Here is a 19,496-nt window from a genome sequence, read left to right as displayed (position 1 = left end):
AGCCCTGATTCGTTGTTGCTGGGAAAGAAACACTGGATAGAGGTTCCATGCCAGGAGCCTCAAGGTCTTCCTTCCTCTACCCATAATTAGACACAGAGCAAGGGGGTAGGGGTGAGGAGTGTGTGGCAAAAGATCCTGAGTTGGAACTCAGTAAAGCGCAGCCAAAGTAAGAAGCTTTTCAGGGTCCTTTGGGCAGTGCAGCCAGGTGGATGTCAATGTAACTCTCACAGATGTGGAAATGTAATTTCCTGCCTTGGTTAGGTTTCTTTTACTTTCCAGACAAGTAAATAACGTAGACGTACATAACATAGCACCATAACTGTGACTACTCTTTGATTTCACTGCAGCATGCTACTAGTGGTTAGACACAGAAAGTACTACGGTCTCAAAGCAATCCTAAACATAATTAAGTGGAATTTGTTTTTTTGAAATCAGTGGGACTTGCAAGTAAATATAGTTATATTTAGACAGTAAATTAGTAGCCAAAGATTTATTCTGGAACAATCCAGTGTATTATCGTTATATTACTGTTCCTTAGTGTTTTGCTGATGCATGTTCTTAAATTGTCTTTCAAGTTTAAAATATTCATTGCAATCCTAATACGTTTTACAAAATTTACAAACTGAAATTTCATGATTTATACATGATTTTTAGATTCCCCCCTCATGTTCCTTACAGGGATCATCATTTGACCGTACTCTTTGTATTGTTTTGGTAATCATAACTTCTATATAGTTTTTATTTAACAGAGCATTGAAATAAGCATATTATTTTTCTCAAAGCTCCTGGCTTGAAATTATCTGCATTTTTTTTGAAAATATGTTTCATTTCCAGGTTTTAAATATATATTTTATCACCCTCTTTTTGTGATATTTGTTTCATTTCCCAATCTTGTTATTTCCCTTTTTGGAAGTACTGTAGTGGGGATGGAATGATGTTCTGTTTTGGTAGTTTCCAATAATGTAAATGATGCCACACAAAGCTAAGTACTAGTAAACTTTAATCAAAGATGGGTTTGCTGCTGGGGAACCTACTATTCTTCCTTCTGGAAAATACTCCTTTTAAAAAGTGCTTTGGACTAATTTAGTAATCTATATAATGCTGTTTCAACAGACAATGAAGCCTGGGGGGGGGGGAGATCCCTGTATATTAATTCTGTGTATAAGGTTTCCATTTATGTAAGTGAACAATGGTGTAGTTCTAAATAGACAAATATATTTTTCAATGTTTATCCATAATTATCCCTTTGATTCTAACCTATAATTTGTCCCTATAGTCATACAACATTTCATGTTTAGAAGTTTTAAAATTATTCTGTGACTGTCATGTTCTGCTGAGGTTCTGCTGTTAATTCAATATGAGCAATCTGATACCTGAAATGATTTTTGCTAAATGAAATGTTTCTCTGCTGTGCTATTTCCCTTGAAGAAATACAATCTTTATCATTAAAGGGTCACACATTCTGTATATTTTTTGTTGTTACTCCCATTTGATTTTTGCTAATTAATAAATATTTTTTAAGCACAGAAACTTTCTTGTCTGATGGACAGGACAGTCCTATGATCTCACTGTTCCTCATAGCCACTGCACTAGGGCTATCGCCAGGGCTAAAGTTGTGCTCAATCAGCACAGCCAATAGCCGTATAAACAAAAGGAAAGTTTCCTTTACCGGGGGTTGCAGGAACTATGAAGCAGGCAAGGAGACCACTTGTGTGCAAGTGGTGGAAAACCACATGTGAATCTGAACAAACACAAATAAGAATTTGTTATCAAGCCTATGGTGGTGGCATCTACTTCTCTATTACCACCCAACTGAGGAGTTTCATCCATTGGTTCAGGAGCTTACCTGGTTCATTAAAGCTACCTAGGATCTAGTCTTCTTTTGCTGGATGGTTTTGAATTGTTGAAACCAAAGGATATGGACAAGTGTTTAGATAAGTAGGCCTAAAGCATAACCACATATTCCTTGCTCTACTTGGCCTGTAATATCTAGCAGAAAGAAATTGGCTAAGTCCAGGAGGTAGTGAATGCCTCTTTGTGGAATGTGGAGATGGGACTGGGTGTGGGTTTTCACCAGAACTGAATGCCATGGTTCTGTAACATGCTCCCTGGACCCCAAAATTGTAACAACTATAACAAACATGATCAAGTCCAGTGACCAAGATGCTTGCCTGGACCTGAACGGTGGTAACTGCATAACAGTGTTTGATGAGGACTGGTTTTGGTAATAAAATTTCTTGCCAGCATATTGGATGACCTCTGCAAAGCAGGGTTGACCCTTATCCATATTGGCTTATTACAGCTAGCTGTAGGGAGTTTACTGGGTGAGTCCAGCAAGTGATTAATACTTCACTGGAGCAGGGCAGGTGCCACCTGCCTTGAAGAAGCTGGTGGTGTACTCCTTACTTACCTGGACTCAAAAATCTTAAAGCAACTATCACCTAGTGTCAAATATCCCTTTTTTGACACCTCTGGGAGTCATCATCAGGAGATTTGAGGTGCAGTACCATCAATATGCAGCTCTCTTTTCCATCTGAAATGGGACGCGGGTGGCGCTGTGGTCTAAACCACAGAGCCTAGGGCTTGCCGATCAGAAGGTCGGTGGTTTGAATCCCCGTGACGGAGTGAACTCCCGTGCAAGTAGATAAATAGGTACCGCCCCAGCGGGAAGGTAAACAGCATTTCTGTGCTCTGCTCTGGTTTCGCCAGCATGTGGTCATTCTGGCCACATGACCCGGAAGCTGTACACCGGATCCTTCGGCCAGTAAAGTGAGATGAGCGCAACTGGACTTAATGGTCGGGAGTCCCTTTACCTTTTTATTCCATCTGAATCAGGAGAGATAGCTGAGATATTTGACTCATAACTGGAGGTGGTGATGGATTGGATGTGAGACAGTAAAATGAAGCTGAATCTTGAAAAGGGGTTTCATGTGAGTGGTGGGGAGGCAGCCTGATATGGATGGGGTTGCACGCCTCTGGAAGGAGCATGTTTGCAGCTTTGGGTGTTCCTGGTTCTCAGGTGGCCTTGGTAACTAGAGCCCCTTTTTCTGCTTTGGCTGGTTTACCAGCTATGGCCGTTTTGGACAGAGATGACTTGGCACAGCACTCCATACTCTGGTAACTTCCAAATTGGATTATTGCAATGTGATTTATGTGAGGCTGCCTTTGAAGACAAGTCAGAAATTTCAATTGGTCCAAAATGCAGTGGACAGATTACTGGCTGGGGTTCTGTTTAGATCTTGTGTGACCTCTGTTTTAAAATAGCTGCACTGGTTGCCAATCTGTTTCCAGACCAATTCAAAGTGCTTTCATGTTCCCTAGTGCTGCAGTAGGGCAAGACATTCCATTCATTGGTGTTTTGAGTGCTCTGTGTATCTCAGGGAAAGTGAAAGATAAAGGTTGTTGGGGAGTCCTACGTCATTGTTTGTGGTCCTGCTCCATTGCTTATTCATGCAGGGTGGAGTGACTTCTTGCATTTCTAGTTTGTAGCAAGTGTTAGCAGTGCACCCTTCTCACTTTGTTGTAAGTCTTGGCTGTTTGTGCAAAGGGGACTTTTACTGCAAAAGTCTCACTGGGTGTCTATATGTTCAGTCCCCCAGAATGCTCCAGATGTGTAAACATATCAAGTGTCAATGTATGTTCATAGAGAGACTTATAAGCCATCCGCCATTTCCAACAGATTATAATTCAAGGATGCTCTGTTGGACCTTTTATGTGTAAAACTCGTGATTACAAGGAAACTTGAGAAGCTTTAATGTTTGAATGGATTATTTCAAGCTTTTTTCAAGTTCAAATGTTTACATAAAGTTTGCAATAAATCAATGTAGATTCATAATAAATTACATGTGTTGCCATTTAACCAGTACCATGAATTAGAAAATTATTTGGTTTATAACTAGCTGAAATATTTGTTGCTTCCACGTGTCTAAGTTGTTTCTATGTGTTTTGCAAACATAACTCAAATTATTGGGTATTTCTATAGCCAAGTTTCCTGCATATTAGGACAGGTCAAGCTTTCTTCCTGTGAGTCAGCCAAGATAACACAGACAAAGACTCTTTCTCACAGTTTAGCAAAGAAATTTGAGCCATGAGCTAATTTGCAGCTAGGGGGGGGGGGCTTTTCTCCCCAGAATCTCACAGGGCTTCTGCATATCAAATGGCTGGGTGAGATCGAGGGGGAGGGACATTGGGCCTTCTTAAAGAGCCGGTTGCCCTCAGACTCAGCCTTTCTCCTTTTGGGGCTGAATTTTCCAACTCTCACTGCCTCAGTTTTAGAGACTCCCACTGAGGCGTGAGTGGTTGCTGGTTTACAGGGCCAGAAAGGAATTTTACTTTTAACCACAATGGGCCTTCCATTGAAAGGTTTTCACTTTTCTCTCAGTGGGTAGCAGGTGTTTGCTAGGTGTCTTCTACAAATCTATTAGTTACAACTTGAGCAGAAATGGCATTGGGTAGGATCTGAACATAAGGGTCTTTAGGAGGTGACCAGCTCCTGGCCTGAGCATGGGTGGGCTGGATCTGGTGTCACACATCTCAGGTTACCAGCAGGATTCCATCTGCAAGTTGTTCACCGTGCTGGGTCAACTTCAAGGAATTCCCTAGTAGGTGTTTTGGGATGGTGTTTTCAGATCAGAAATCTTACAGGATGACAGACCCTGAACCAATGCCATGCCAACCCTGCTTACCTCACTGTTGTCAATAAAAGTTCCAGCCTATTTTCACCCACTCCTGTGTCCTGGTCATTATTCACTCTCTACCTGGCCTAGGGAGGGCCATCACAATGTGCCTGGCATGCAACTGTATCTTCACTGTTGTTAAAATAAAAATTGAGAACCTGCTGGCTGCCTTAGGAGATGCAAATAGAATGAACATTATAGGGAACAAGTCTACTCTGCAGCGTTTATTCAAATTCAAATAAAGCAAAACCTGTGAGAAGGAGAACTATGCAAGACATTCAGGTGCCACATGTTCACCCAATCAAGGCCCATACCAGAATTTGAAGCTATGGGAGACCATGCAATTTTCCTAGCAATTGTTTCTCAGTCTGTATATGTTATACAATTGCTGTATTTTAGCAGCAAATTGTATTTGTATATAATTTTGCTCCTGACATTTCAATGCTCCCTTTTTCACACACAGTGTTTTCATCTTACTATGAGTCTTTAGGACTCTTGCTGCTGTTAAAAATCTATGTAAAGCCAGCTGTGTGCTAGCAGCTATGGTGAGGATATGCAATTGTGAAATCTGTGTTTTACTGTTTGAAAACTCTTGGCTGTAATATAAATGCTAGTAGACATGAGCCAGTCTTTCTGCCTGAAGGCTGAGAAACATACCTAAACAATTGCACATCAACTTCCTCTCAATCACAACCCATGGTGGGGAGAGCAAAGCATCCTAGAGGGAGATGTGATGCTGCACTGCATAGACAAGGTTGCTGGGTTGCTGTGGCAATCAGATTGAGTGCAATCTAGTAATCGCTGTATAGTTTCTGACCCAGAAACAGACACACTCATCAGGCAAATTTGTTTTCACTTGTTTTATATCTTGTACAAAAATATACTAGACATTTTTTTTAATGTTAATTTTTGAGTGCATTCGGAAATATTTCTACTCAAAAGTAAATTCAGCTAAATTCAATGGGACTCTCTCCCAGGTAAGTGTGCATAGGACTGCAGCCTCTGGACCTTTTTTTTTAAAATGAAAACCATTGAAATCTGAATTATTATTTGTGATTTAATAAATTAAAACTACATGAAATTAGTGTTTCTTAATTGTGTGACTGAAATTTTACAAAATCTGAACTATAAAGTGTGTAACATGTCATGCCATTTTCCAGGAATACCTGGGAAGGTTAAAAATTGAGAAGGTTACATTACTCAGAAAATTGTACTCTACAAAATGGAACACCTTGTTGGAATTCACCTGTTCATGCAACATTGAGCTCATCTTTACAATGTCAGCTACTAGTTTTGTTTCCATCTTGAATATTGCCTTAATAACAAAAATGACTCAGTTATTTAAATTAATAGTTAAGTGCATCTGAAGAATAAGATGGCAGTAACCATGAAAAGAACCATCTGATTGAAATTGGCTTGTTTGTTAATGTGAACCTTTTGAAGAACGTATAACTTGAACATACTTTGGAATTCCATATGTTGGCAAATGGTGCTCAGGCAGCTTCTTGTCAGATAACAATCTTCTTTCATTAATGCACCACTACTTTGGAATGTTCATATCTTAATTTAGAAGCAGTGGCAACTGAGGAACCCCACGTCTTGCAAACACTGAAACTAACTTGATAATTTCTGTTATGGAATGTTGAAGCCACCTTTGGCTGTCATGATGAATTGAGCATGGCACATTTCAGTCTACATTTGAATGATAATGGGGGAGCCTTATTCATGAAGATTCAAAAGGTTGCTAACCAAGATTATTAAAATCTAGAAATCAAATAACATGTGGGGTTTTTTCTGCTAGCACCTTTGAAGTGATGCTATCAACCTGAACCACAGCAGGACAGCCATAAACTGCCATTCTGTAATTATTGAAAATGACTTCTGAATGAGAAACAGTGTTTATGCTTGCCTCAATTTTTCAGTGGTGATTATCTATTTGCTAATGCTGTGCCTTTCAATCAAGATTATTGGGATTCAAGAGATGTTTTGCTGCTTACAGTAGACATTTTTCACTCCTGCTTGTAAAATTGAAGCTTTGCTACTCTGTGTATTGTTTTGGATCCAGAATAATGTCTTCTATTTTAGTAGGTATTCCAAACATCTTTCTCTTTAGGTCAGATTTCCAGAATTGAGAGGGAGCTCTTATTTCTCCTTCAGATTTTGAATCTATGTCCATTTTTAATGTTCATGTTGATGTATATCCCATTTTTGTGTGTGTCTTTCCATCACATTACATCTCACTGTACTACCAAGCATATCTTGCTGGATTTTGCAGACCTCATATTTCAGTCTCTGTACCCTACAAAGGTGTCATGATTAGTATTTACAGTAAATTCCCAGTTCCCTGTCACAATTTATTCATTTTTCTTCTTACAAAGGATTATCTACTATGCCCTCTATCCCTGAAACCCCAAAATGAAATATTTGTGCCCTGCTACACTGCTATAGGTTAAACGCAACGTGATTGCTATTCTAGATGCAAGTCCTAAGTTGTGTTTAAATGCATTGGTTACCAGAAAAATCACAAAACAAGTCCATTGTTTGGCAAACATGAAAATGTATCTGCTTACTTTTAATATTCCAGTTAAAATAAAAGCAAATTAACTATCCTGGAAATTAGAGTTATTACATGCTATGACAACTAGAAGTGGGTGGACTCCCCCCCCCCCAGCAAGTACTATAGCTAAACAAGGACATAGGGTTTAAAATGTGGTCTTAACTGAAAAAGTGTGTTTTAAGGAACACCCCTTGGTAAAAACATTGAAGAACATTGTTTATATGACTTCTGTGAAGCTAGGGACCAAAACATGTAACATTGGGAATATATCCAGAAAGAGATATTTCAGCTCTGTCTGTGTGATGCATTTTATATTAAACTCTAGGAAAATGATTTGTCTATGTTGTAGCATAGGAAATTTGCAATATGTAGGCACCTAGTAGTTGGGGAAAGGGGTGGATTGAAACAATCCTTGTAATGTCACCAGCATATATTCCCTGGATGACATGGAATACTTTTATCCATGCAACTCACAAAGAGGTCAGCTATGCAAACATTGCATTTTCTGGTGCATAAACATTTAGATTTAAATTACTGTGATAATGAAAACATGAAAGTGATTCAGTGATAATCACGTATGCATTTAATTCTTTATATTTTGTTTTAACCAGCCTCTTGTACCTAGAAGTCCTACAAGCAGTGTGGCAACACCATCCAGTACTATAAGCACACCGACCAAGAGAGACAGTTCAGCACTTCAGGACCTCTACATACCTCCTCCTCCAGCAGAGCCTTATATTCCCAGGTGAATTGTCATCGTCGATCTTCCTGATAATTTGAAATCGTTCTCATAACAAAGTGAAACTACATCCTTTTTTGGGAAGCGGGGGGGGGGGGGGAGGTGTGAAATTGCAAACTTTTGCAACCAGATTGCAAACTTGGCAATATAAAGAGGAAATCCACAAACCAAGATCCACAGATCAGCTGTCACCCACTCATAGACATGGCAGTCTATGTGTGATTCATATAGCCTTTACAGGGAAAGTTACTGATGGAAGAAGAAATCTCACCCATTTTTAGTGATACTGTTTCCTGTCCTTACAGTTTTGGGCGGGGGGGCGGGGGAACCATACCAAAAATGGAGTTTCAGAGACTTAAAGGAGTATAGCAATATTTCCTTGGTACTGGATACTCAAATTGTTCATGTTAGTTTTGAATAGATTTCTCATATAGTTTAGAATTCTGCCACTTCATTTTGTACAAATTATAGCAGCTATTGTTTGCAGGCCAAGGTGCCAGGCCTCTTCTGCCCCTGGCCTCCAAGTAAAATAAAGGACACCATAGACTGGCTTTTTGGATGGAAACAGACCACAACTTTTTGAATACAGATGAAAAAGGTTTGGCTTAGGCTTGAGGCTTAGGCATTACTTCTGGCATATCTGCCAGAAGTGACACCAGGTCAATCCGGCCACGGGGGTTCCTAGGTCTTACATCAAATAGGGGGAGCCCCACAGGAATCACTGTCTGGGGGAGTGCTATCAGTCCTGGCCCCCAACTGGACATAATAATAATGATAATAAGGACATAAGCAACTCACCCCGGACCCTTTAACAGCATGCCCTAGCATTAAAGGGGCAAGTGGAGATTATAACTGTTCCTCCATCCAAGACTAAGACTGTCCCAATGCTTAACTAAGTTGTGACAATTGCCATGAGGTAGGCAAAACCACCATTATGCACAGTGCTACTTACTTTCTCCTTCATGTGGCTATCAGAATGCATCCAAATTTATTTTTTCCCTCAAAGGGATGAAAAGGGGAATCTTCCATGTGATGATATCGGAAGACACTTAGTGGGAAAACCAGTGCACAAGGGATCTGAATCTCCAAATTCCTTTCTGGACCAAGAATACCGAAAGCGTTTTAATGTGGTTGAAGAAGATGCTGTTTTATACTGTTATGAATATGAAAAGGGAAGAACAAGTAGCTCTGGAAGGAGAGAGAGCACTCCAACCTACGGTACGGTACTCACTTATAATGAAAACATAATCCTTCATGGCTCTTACATAGTTTTGTCCTGGAACATACATTTGTTTGTATCCATTAGAGTTCATGCACCACATATTTCTTCTCACATTATGCTGTGCTTTACTGCATTGTGTATTACATCCAGCCCTGGCTTTCACAAGACAGTTATTCAACCCCTCCTGAAATAGCCAAATGCCAGCACAGTCATTTGGCCTTAACAGTCAATATGAGGCTCATGCTATGAGCCTCAGCCTACTTTGCAGATCAGCTTCTTCACCTCCTCTTTTCTTTCCTGATTTTTCTCCCATCCCTTCTGTTCCACACATACACATGCCCACTTTTCTATTTTGATTTTGGTTTTTGGTCCTCTTGATTATTTTGTACAGAGTGTTTTTTTGTACTTGTTCATAATTTTCATGCTAATAACATGTACGCAAAGGCCTCTCTCCTGGATTTACATGGTGCTCTTCAGACTACATTTCCATCAGTATTCACCTCTGAACTTCACTAACTGCCTCAGAACATGGAGGTTCATTTGGTGCTTCCATGACTAATAGTCATTGATAAAATACTGTGTATTTGCGGTTTTTTAAAGACACCTGTGCTAGTACTATGTCTGTGCTAATTAACTTCATAGATAATTCTGCACTATGCAAATAATTAATGATAAATACTGATTTATTTTAGTGCTGAACTTCCACAGATGGTGAATCTTTTTGCTGTTATCTCTTCATTGTGTTTATTGTTTTATAAAGCTTTAGCTTCTCCTTTTCCCTCTTCTTTTCCCTCCTTTTCCCCTCCCCTCTCTGGCTGTCAGATTCTTAACTTGCTGTTTATGAGCCTACCATAGATTTAAAATCATTGTTTAAGGATTCACTGTGTAATATTAAAGTCTAACTTGTGTGGACAATTTTCTTGGCTGAAAATGTCATGCTACATAAATCCTGAATTTGTCTGAAAAATGTTTGAGCCTTGGTTTAGCTCTATAAATTACCCTTTCAGACTTCTCTTCTTTCCTTGAATGATACCATTTTATCTATATAGCTGTTATTTAAGTAAAAGCTTTTTTTCATTGTTTTTTACATTTTCAGTTCACCACAATTTAATCTTCAATTTTGAAATGGCAAAACTGAAAGCAAAATCACTTTTTAATTCACTTGACTTTTAAATGTGACTCCTTTAAGTCTAGAGCACAGATAATTAGATTGAAGGAATACTACAATATCTGATAATCTGTCAGTTTTTACCTGGAACACACATAAAGAATTGTGGCAGCTGTTATTTACAGTTTTCACAACAATAAAGCTAATATGGTCCTTTAGCCTTATAAAAAGCTGAAAGTCTTTTCTTATTTGCATAGAAAATTTTGTATTAATTTTAAATCCAGATACAAATTTAAAAATAAAATTGCTGCCAAATTGAAAAGAAAATAAGGTTTGCGGTCATATTTATATATCCTAAAATGTACATTACTCTCCCATCTTATTCCTGATTACTTTAAATCTTGGCTATCTCTTTGCCTTCCACTTGCATCTTAGAAGGTCAGCCCTGCTTCTCTCAAATTGTTGCCTGTTGTAGCCATGGCATCATCAGTTCTATAAACACATGAGGCCTAGGAATAGGCTAATTGATATAAAGAATACCAGCAGTTCTTTTTGAAGACACCATGTTTGCTTAAATAATGGTTCTTGTGCATATAGACCTCACATGGACATAGAGGCTAATACTGTAACCATAGGTATGCAGTCTCCGCCATATTGTATGTCTGTCCACAGAATCTCACATACAATTGTTCAGTCTTACAGACTAAATTAGAGCTTTCCATGTTATAGATACTGTTGGTGATCAATTATTCAGCCTTTTTAAACATGATATTCCGCAGTAATTTTTCCAGGACATTGGGTTACTCCTACTGCCATTTTGTATCTAATTTATTGCTGGAAAAGACGCAATCTTTTGCTTTCATTGGAGAGCTTACACAGTAAATCCTGCGGATGTATGCATATGGCAAGTTTTATTGAATGCTAAATCATTTTATGATTACCCTAATGTTAGTTATTATAATGTGAAGAGTTAGATCAGGTTAACAATATTTTAGAAGAATTCAGATTGATGGGTCTATTTAGAGGGGGAAACTTTTTTTCTTGTATGCACATAGAAAAATAATTCCAAAACCATTAAGTTACAAGAAGCCTACTCATCATAAATTACTTTCGTATCACATGAAGAAAGTGCAAATACATTAATCTAATCTTGTAACTTCATTACAATTATTTTGAAGTCAAACACTTTTATATATTTTGTTGCAGGCAAGCTAAGACCTATATCTATGCCAGTAGAATATAACTGGGTAGGGGATTATGAAGATCCCACCAAGACAAAAAGAGATAGCAGGAGAGGTAGGTGACCTCACACACAAATTGTACATTTAATTGTGTTTTAATATACATTTACAGAAATTATTGAATATATTTATAGATGTTATTAAAATGTAAATTGTCCTTATTATTCCAGGTCATTCTACACAATGCAGGTTATGTGGTTAATATTTGAGAATTCTTGTTGATGGTTTATTACCAGTGTCACAAATTGGCAGTTAGGAACAAATTGCCAACTTCTCCTCAATTTTATAAAACCATGCATGATACTATTGCAATTTGATTCCCAGAGTGAAGCAGCAGGGAAATAATTGAAACTCAACTTTTGAGGAATTTCCCCACACATATTTGAACAACATAATGTAAAATCTTATTATTTCAATGTCAGTGAAATACTCTTGTGAGAATATATGAGATGTTATAGAATTCATCTTAATAATACATATTTTTCATATTCGTTTGAGTTCAGTGACACATATTTCAGGTAAGCTTGGATAAGCTTGAAGCCTAAGAGCCCTTGAAGGCAAGGATCATGTCAGCTGCTGGCTGGCCCTGAATAGAAGGAAGATGCTTAGGTGGGCTGGCAGAAGCCTCCTAATAGAGATGAGAAAGCTGTAGTGGTGCAATGAGGGGAGAAAAGAAGTTGAGGGTGAGATGAGGAGATCAGATCTACAGCTTCTGTTTACCATACCTCTCTCCTCCTCTAGTTTGCACCTGACTGCATAAAGGCAGTCTGCATTCCCCTGTTTTAGAGACCCTTCTACTTCCTTTTCTTTTTAAAAAGAATACTCAGATCTGTAAACATTAGGGCTGCCTTGAGTCCTGAATGGTATACATAAGCACTGACAGTCACCCTATGAAGTTAGCAAATAGATGGTACTATATTGCACCTTATGGGATGCGGGTGGCGCTGTGGGTTAAACCACAGAGCCTAGGACTTGCTGATCAGAAGGTTGGCAGTTCGAATCCCTGCGACGGGGTGAGCTCCCATTGCTCGGTCCCTGCTCCTGCCAACCTAGCAGTTTAAAAGCACATCAAAGTGCAAGTAGATAAATAGGTACCGCTCCGTCAGGAAGGTAAATGGGGTTTCCGTGCACTGCTCTGGTTCGCCAGAAGCGGTTTAGTCATGCTGGCCACATGACCCGGAAACTGTATGCCAGCTCCCTCGGCCAATAAAGCGAGATGAGTGCTGCAACCCCAGAGTCGGTCATGCCTGGACCTAATGGTCAGGGGTCCCTTTACCTTTACCTTTATATTGCAGCTTGCATACAAAAAAAGTATCCTATAGCTTCAAAGCGAGCTATGATTAATTCCCCCTTTTTCTCATAGTTGATGAGAATATAAAGTTATTTTAAAAGTTTGAATGAAAATAAGAAACGTTATTCAAGCAAAAACAGAATATACGGTATAGTTACTATGATTCTCCAAGCATTTTTATTGAATAGTTTGCAGAGCTCGGTTAAGAGCCAGTGTGGTGTAGTGGTTAAGAGCGGTGGAGTCGTAATCTGGGGAACCGAGTTCGCGTCTCCGCTCCTCCACATGCAGCTGCTGGGTGACCTTGGGCCAGTCACACTTCTCTGAAGTCTCTCAGCCCCACTCACCTCACAGAGTGTTTGTTGTGGGGGAGGAAGGGAAAGGAGAATGTTAGCCGCTTTGAGACTCCTGAAGGGGAGTGAAAGGCAGGATATCAAATCCAAACTCTTTTTTTTCTTCTTCTTAAGGAACAAAATCAGCTTTCTTTTAACATTACAGTCAGATTCCCATAGTCTATTATATAGAAAAATATTATAGGAAGGTTTGGTCTGAAAAGTCTGTGTTAAAACAAGTAGCGGCACCGGAGGCACGTAATAGTGGAGGGCATAGAAGTTTGTGGTTCACTCCAAAGTAAGATGCAAGGTTGTGCTGAATTGCTAGAGGTGTTTATTGCAATGTAAGATAAACCTTTTGTTTTATGTGGATTTAAGTTATGTGGTAAAATTCTGCATTTTTATGGATAAATAACTAAATAACAGCAGGAAGAGATTATAGAGTGAAGCTAACATATAGCTAACTTTATGTTCTAGCCAAAGATGCAAGTGGATTTATCCATAGATAATGAGAGTCAGCACGAGCCAATGACGCAATATGTTTGTATTAAACAGAAGATAGCTTTTATAATAGGGTACTCAGTTGCCCTTTATATGTTCTAAACTACTGAGCCCTAATATTGTGTGATATTGTGATAAAATAATAAAACCAATATGTACACTGTGCACCATTATTTACTGGATTTTATGGTATTAAACATAGAATTTCAGCATTATTGTGTATTTCAGCCCAATGAAAGGCAGGATTGAAGGCAGGTTGTCCTGATTTCAGCAAAATATGTCCTGAACAGCTGGACAATTAAGAACTGGTTTTCAGTATAACCTTTCCAATTTTTACCTAGAAAATTCATTACTTCGGTATATGAGCAATGAAAAAATAGCTCAAGAGGATTACATGTTTCAAAGAAACAGCAAAAAGGACACAGGCAAAAAATCTAAAAAGAGAGGAGATAAAAGCAACAGTCCTAGTCATTATTCTCTGCTACCTAGTTTACAAATGGATTCATTAAGGCAAGACAGCATGAGCACACCTGGGCCTGAAACATCTTTATATCACGTGAGTAAAATTACAAAATTGCTCACTCTATGTTGATGCTGTTGTTGAGTGACTGACACATGACCATTGGTTGTTTTTTAATTTTTTGGTAAGAAATGAAGCAAAGAAGCCTGGCAGTTAAGTGTAATTTGCCCTTCAGTTGTATTGAATGATGAGGATAAGAAGTTGGAGGTCATTGCTATATACACCTTATTTTTTTTGCAAATTCAATTAGATGAAAATAGAATTAAAATGTAAATTGTGCAGTCATATTCATATGATCCCTGTTGTTTTCATAACTACTGTGGAAAGATTAGAAAATATAGTCACCAATTTTATTTTGAGTTGAAAATAATGAATTTAGGTAACCACTCACAAAAGAACTATTAAAAAACCATTAAAATCCTGCAAGGTGAGGGGAAAGCCAATACTTCCCCACCCCCAGTGCTCTCTTACCCCTTTTTTTAGTGAACTAGCAAATGGATTTAAAGACATCCAGTCTTTGTGGGACTTTGTGTTTCTGGCTGTGTCCCAGTTTCTGTTGTCATTGAGTGTTGTCAAAGCAGATGATTCTCCACTGAGCCCAATTTAAAACCAATGACCTGCTTTTATTCCAGCAAACTCATTTTATTGCTTCCCTTGAAGCCTGGGTGACTGAAATAACTTAAAGTATTATAGGAACCCAATTCATGGTACATGTGAATTAACAGAATCCCTAGGGCCTGTGGATATTCTTGTATTTTATTTTCAGAATGAATTGATTCATGTACAGTTGTGGGGAATTTTCTCACATGATAAATTTATTGTCATATATTTTAATAATATAGAACAAATCTATGGACTGTCATCAGACTTATCCAGGATGATCTAGGATATATGAACAAAAATTGCATTTCTTTTTGTGACATCTGTTTGCCTATATGTACAAAGCAAAGCAATATAAATGGTTTTGCATATCTTAATCGATTGCATCCATTTAAGACATGAATTTCATTTTTTTGTTTTGGATGTGATGGTTGTCTTTCTTGGAGCTTAGTTAAATGTTTTGCAACAAGGAAACAGCTGCTTCATAAAATAATTCATATTAGTGCTATCTTTAAAAATAGAAATTATAATTATTATAATTATCTACTTAAGATTTTTTTTATTGATAGTCTAAGCTATTGTAAATTTTCCTGTAAATACAAAATTTGATACAAACAATTTTTGCTATTTTGGTTTTTAAAAGTAATGAAATTAAATAGGAGGTGATCCTGGTTTATTTTCCTGAATTGTACACATCAATCAAACAAGAGTCTGAATCGAAGCACTGAAGCCAGGAGTATAAAGAAAGGCAAGGGGGACCTATGCAGGAGCACACCTCATTAACATTATATTGGACTGATATTATGTCTAAATTCTGGCAGATAGAGCCCATGCTGCTATAATCGTTCTGTTTTTAATTATTTTAACTGCTCTTAATTTGTGGGGGTTTGTTTTTTGGGGGGGTTGTTTTTACTGAGGGAGGGGAGGGGAGGAGCTGGAGAGGGCATCCCAATCATAGTGGTTCAGGGTAGGGAGAGATATGGTGTGGGAGGTGGGGAAGGCAGGGTAAGGGGCACATAGCATAGGCAATTAGTGACTGTGCCGTGTGCCAGCCCCTCCTCAAACCTGAACAATTGCAGTTGTCCAACCAGCCAGCCCACAAGTCTGCAGCTGCTGTTGCTGAATACCAGGTTAGCTCTAAATAAGAGCTCACTCACCAATGAGTTGATTATGGATGATGAGGCCAATCTGTTTCACTTCATCACTGGTCTGTGTCATTGAGACCCGGGTGAGTGAGCAGGGTGGAGTTGGTCTCACTCAGCTGTGCTCATTTGGGTACTCTCCCTTTCTTGGGCAACATTCTTGAGCTTATGGTCTTGGAGGAATCTAATTTTCTAGATCCAGCTCAGTTGGCAAGAGCATTCTTCTCCTCCCAGACCTTTGACTAATTACAGCCTTTTAACATGCATTTTTATTTCTTTTATTATGTTATGCGTTTTTTATATTGTAAGCTGCCCTGTGATCCTCAAGTGAAGGGCAGTATAGAAAATGAATGAATGAATGACTTGAAGGGACAAGGCATAAACAACTCGGACCTTCAAAGTCCATTAACATGAAACTGTTGGAATCTGCTGATAATGCTGTCGTGAAATTGTCCTATTGAACTATTAGTCTCTAGTCTTCTGAGTTAACATGGCTAGGCAGACATACCCGAACCTTCTCACAGTTGCCATTACTTTCTGTTTAGTTAAAGAGGAAAGTTCACAGAGATAATTGTCATCTTCTACTGTATACTTTTGAAGAATTAACAAAGAGGATTGATTAGACTTGGAAGTTGCTCTGTGTGTGTGTGTGTGTGTGTGTGTGTGTGTGTGTGTAGCAGTGTACACATGGGAAATTGTATGCTTTTTCATAATTGGACCAGAAATGCCTTGTTAACTTGTTGATGGAGCATTGGTGCTCCTCAGTTCATGAAGTGAAAGCATTTGTTAGAGCCGTAAACACTGAAAGGTCAAAAGAGCTCTTTCTTTAATATTGGGCCAATGCAATCCTTATATTCAGTAAACATGCTTTTGATGTAATGATTTGTCATATTGAACAAAACCAGTAATTGTAGAATTGTTGAAAATGCAGCAAAACAGATTTTAAGTAGGTGTTTTAAGTTCTTGAAACTTGTTACCATCCATTGCTGCATATGCTGCTTGATATTTCCACTTTTCCAGTTTCTTGAAGTCCTGATATCTCCAACATACCTTGGCTGTTCATCCCACCCCACCCCACTGCTTTCATTGAAAAATGCAGTACCTTTGCAATTCCTTTCAGTTGTTATGAGCTCTTACCCCATAGCCACACGTTGCTATCAAGGTATATTCATAGAGAAAAATATTGAAAAATGCCTATCACACCCATCAGCCAAAGTCTTGACTTTCTGTGCCAGTTATGCTTTCTGAGCTCAACTGTGTCTGTAGGTTTCACAGTTAAAATTGTTTGGTGGTGCCATGGAGCTACTCAGGGAAAGCAGAGGTGGGAATAGGGTTTTGTGTAGCAGATGTTTTGAAGGACAGTCTGAGTGGGTTAATAATGTCCAAACAACAAAAAACAAGGTAATTCATCCCAGTCCATATCAGGTGCCCTATGCCTGCAATTTACTTTCAAAAAAATATATAAATCACACAATTACTAACTGGGCAAATCAAAACTTGGTAATTACTCTGTTTTGATAAATCTGCCCCTGGTCAAAACAACCTCCATCTCAATTGTTAGGGAAAAGTAAATTAACTGCAGGGCCAAGTGCACTTATCAGCCATTCCATAATGCATTCCATCTGAATAGAGCTTGCAGGACACAGTTTAAGAGAACTTCTAGTCTAAGGTTTGTGTTGTTGTACATGAAGTACTGTGGTACAATTGGCACACATTAACCAAACTGTTGTGTGTGTTTTTCTTAGACATTTCAACAATCCTCTCTACAGCATAAGTCTAAAAAGAAGAACAAAGGTAACTACTATGTAAAACAGTTTTTACCTTATAGGTCTGGGGAAAATTAAACAAAATTTTATACTGTGTAAACATTTTTGTCTGCATATATTTTAAACACGACAATTCTAAAACAGACACACTCCAATTTTGTAACAATGCTGCTATATGCTGCTGGGATAGCTCAGTTGGTAGAGCGTGAGTCTTTTAATCTCAGGATCTTGGGTTCAAGCCCCACGGTGGGCAGAAGATTCCTGCATTGCATGGATTGGACTAGATGACCCTCATGGTCCCATCCAAATGCTACAATTCTATGAAACATTCATAATTTTCTCAGCGCATGTTGCCATTTCCTCCAATGGTCTTAATGACCTTAAGCCAGGGCATCTCCTATGAGAATTGTATGACCTTAACTAGGCCTTAACTCTTTTTTCCATCTAAGTCAGGCATAGGCAAACTCAGCCCTCCAGATGTTTTGAGACTACAATTCCCACCATCCCTGACCATTGGTCCTGTTAGCTAGGGATGATGGGAGTTGTAGTTCCAAAACATCTGGAGGACCAAGTTTGCCTATGCCTGATCTAAGTCGTAGACTATGCTTTAGTCATAGCTACTTATTAGAATGGATGGAGAGAAGTTCCACCCCAAAAGAAACCTGAACCACAACAATGCATTCCAGCTCAGGACAGGAGTATTATATGGATACGTGAATCATGGTTACATGAATCATCTCTGACATCATCCTGTTCTTCTAAGGTCTCGCACCAAGTAAGAGTAAAAGGCGAATTTCTTGTAAAGATCTTGGTCGTGGAGACTGTGAAGGCTGGCTCTGGAAAAAGAAAGATGCCAAGAGTTATTTCTCACAAAAATGGAAGAAATACTGGTTTGTCCTGAAGGATACTTCCCTATACTGGTATATCAATGAGGAGGTAAGAAACTGACATGTTTGGTGTTCTTATTGCAGACGGATGTGACTGCACTGAACAATATGGCTACAGTCTAAAAACATGATATATGCATGTGGTGAAGAACCATGTATAACTGCCCAAACTTGATTTGGTCATTACATGTGTAGGGGTTTGTTTTTGAATGTCTGTTTGTACTGGAGAGACAAACTACCTTTAATATTGGCTTTTCCCTTCGGCAGTGGAAACAAAAAGTGTGGTTCTGACGCTGTGCACAGCTCTCTCCTGTCCATGTTTTAAATTAGTGATTCCAAGAGCCATGCTAAATATTGGTAACATAGGTTTTCTTCTTCTTCATTAAAACAAAGATAGCCTGGATACACTAAACATTCACCATGCAGAAAAATTATATCAGCAGATGCTATGGCCCTGATTCAGAAGCCATACAATTTTGGGAGTTCCCCATATAAAATGAAATGCTTCAGATACCAGCAGCCCATTACATGCTCCATTTCTTTCTCATACAATATAATGTGAATCCTACACTTACTTTGGGTTCAGTATCAGTATTGTATGTCTCAATCTCTGACATTGATTGGTGGAACTGGTTTGATGGTGTGGAATGTAAAGTTGTGCAAGAGCTAAATAGTTTGCAGTGTATCTTTTGTGAGGGAATTGAGTATTGTTTGTTTGACTGGAATTAGAACTCCACATGGGACAAAACTTAGGATGGAGGAAGATGTCACAAGAAACAGGCAATATAATGAATCCTGGAGGATGAAGAAAAGATGTAAAGAAGGTAGTTGACTGAGAAAGAAGAATCTGATAGAAATGTAGGTGAAAAGTGAGGCTTCAGTAAAAGAGCTAAGGAGGTAGAAAATTGAGACAAGAA

The 19,496-nt window shown here is 38.6% G+C and overlaps 1 protein-coding gene across 4 annotated transcripts in view; it reads left to right on the top strand.

Moving 5' to 3' along the window:
• The window catches only part of CNKSR2 (connector enhancer of kinase suppressor of Ras 2), a 248,492-nt gene that overhangs the window by 181,167 nt on the left and 47,829 nt on the right, over positions 1-19,496 (top strand). For all 4 annotated transcript variants that reach the window (XM_079972207.1, XM_079972208.1, XM_079972206.1 and 1 more), the window contains 6 exons: positions 7,845-7,978; positions 8,979-9,190; positions 11,509-11,598; positions 14,006-14,220; positions 17,672-17,720; positions 18,456-18,628. In XM_079972207.1, the coding sequence (XP_079828333.1) occupies positions 7,845-7,978; positions 8,979-9,190; positions 11,509-11,598; positions 14,006-14,220; positions 17,672-17,720; positions 18,456-18,628 (873 nt within the window). The remainder of the gene's footprint in view (positions 1-7,844; positions 7,979-8,978; positions 9,191-11,508; positions 11,599-14,005; positions 14,221-17,671; positions 17,721-18,455; positions 18,629-19,496) is intronic.

Source organism: Podarcis cretensis, assembly GCF_951804945.1.
Source record: "Podarcis cretensis genome assembly, chromosome: 4".
Taxonomy (NCBI): Eukaryota; Metazoa; Chordata; class Lepidosauria; order Squamata; family Lacertidae; genus Podarcis; species Podarcis cretensis.
This window is presented reverse-complemented; position numbering and strand designations above follow the sequence as displayed.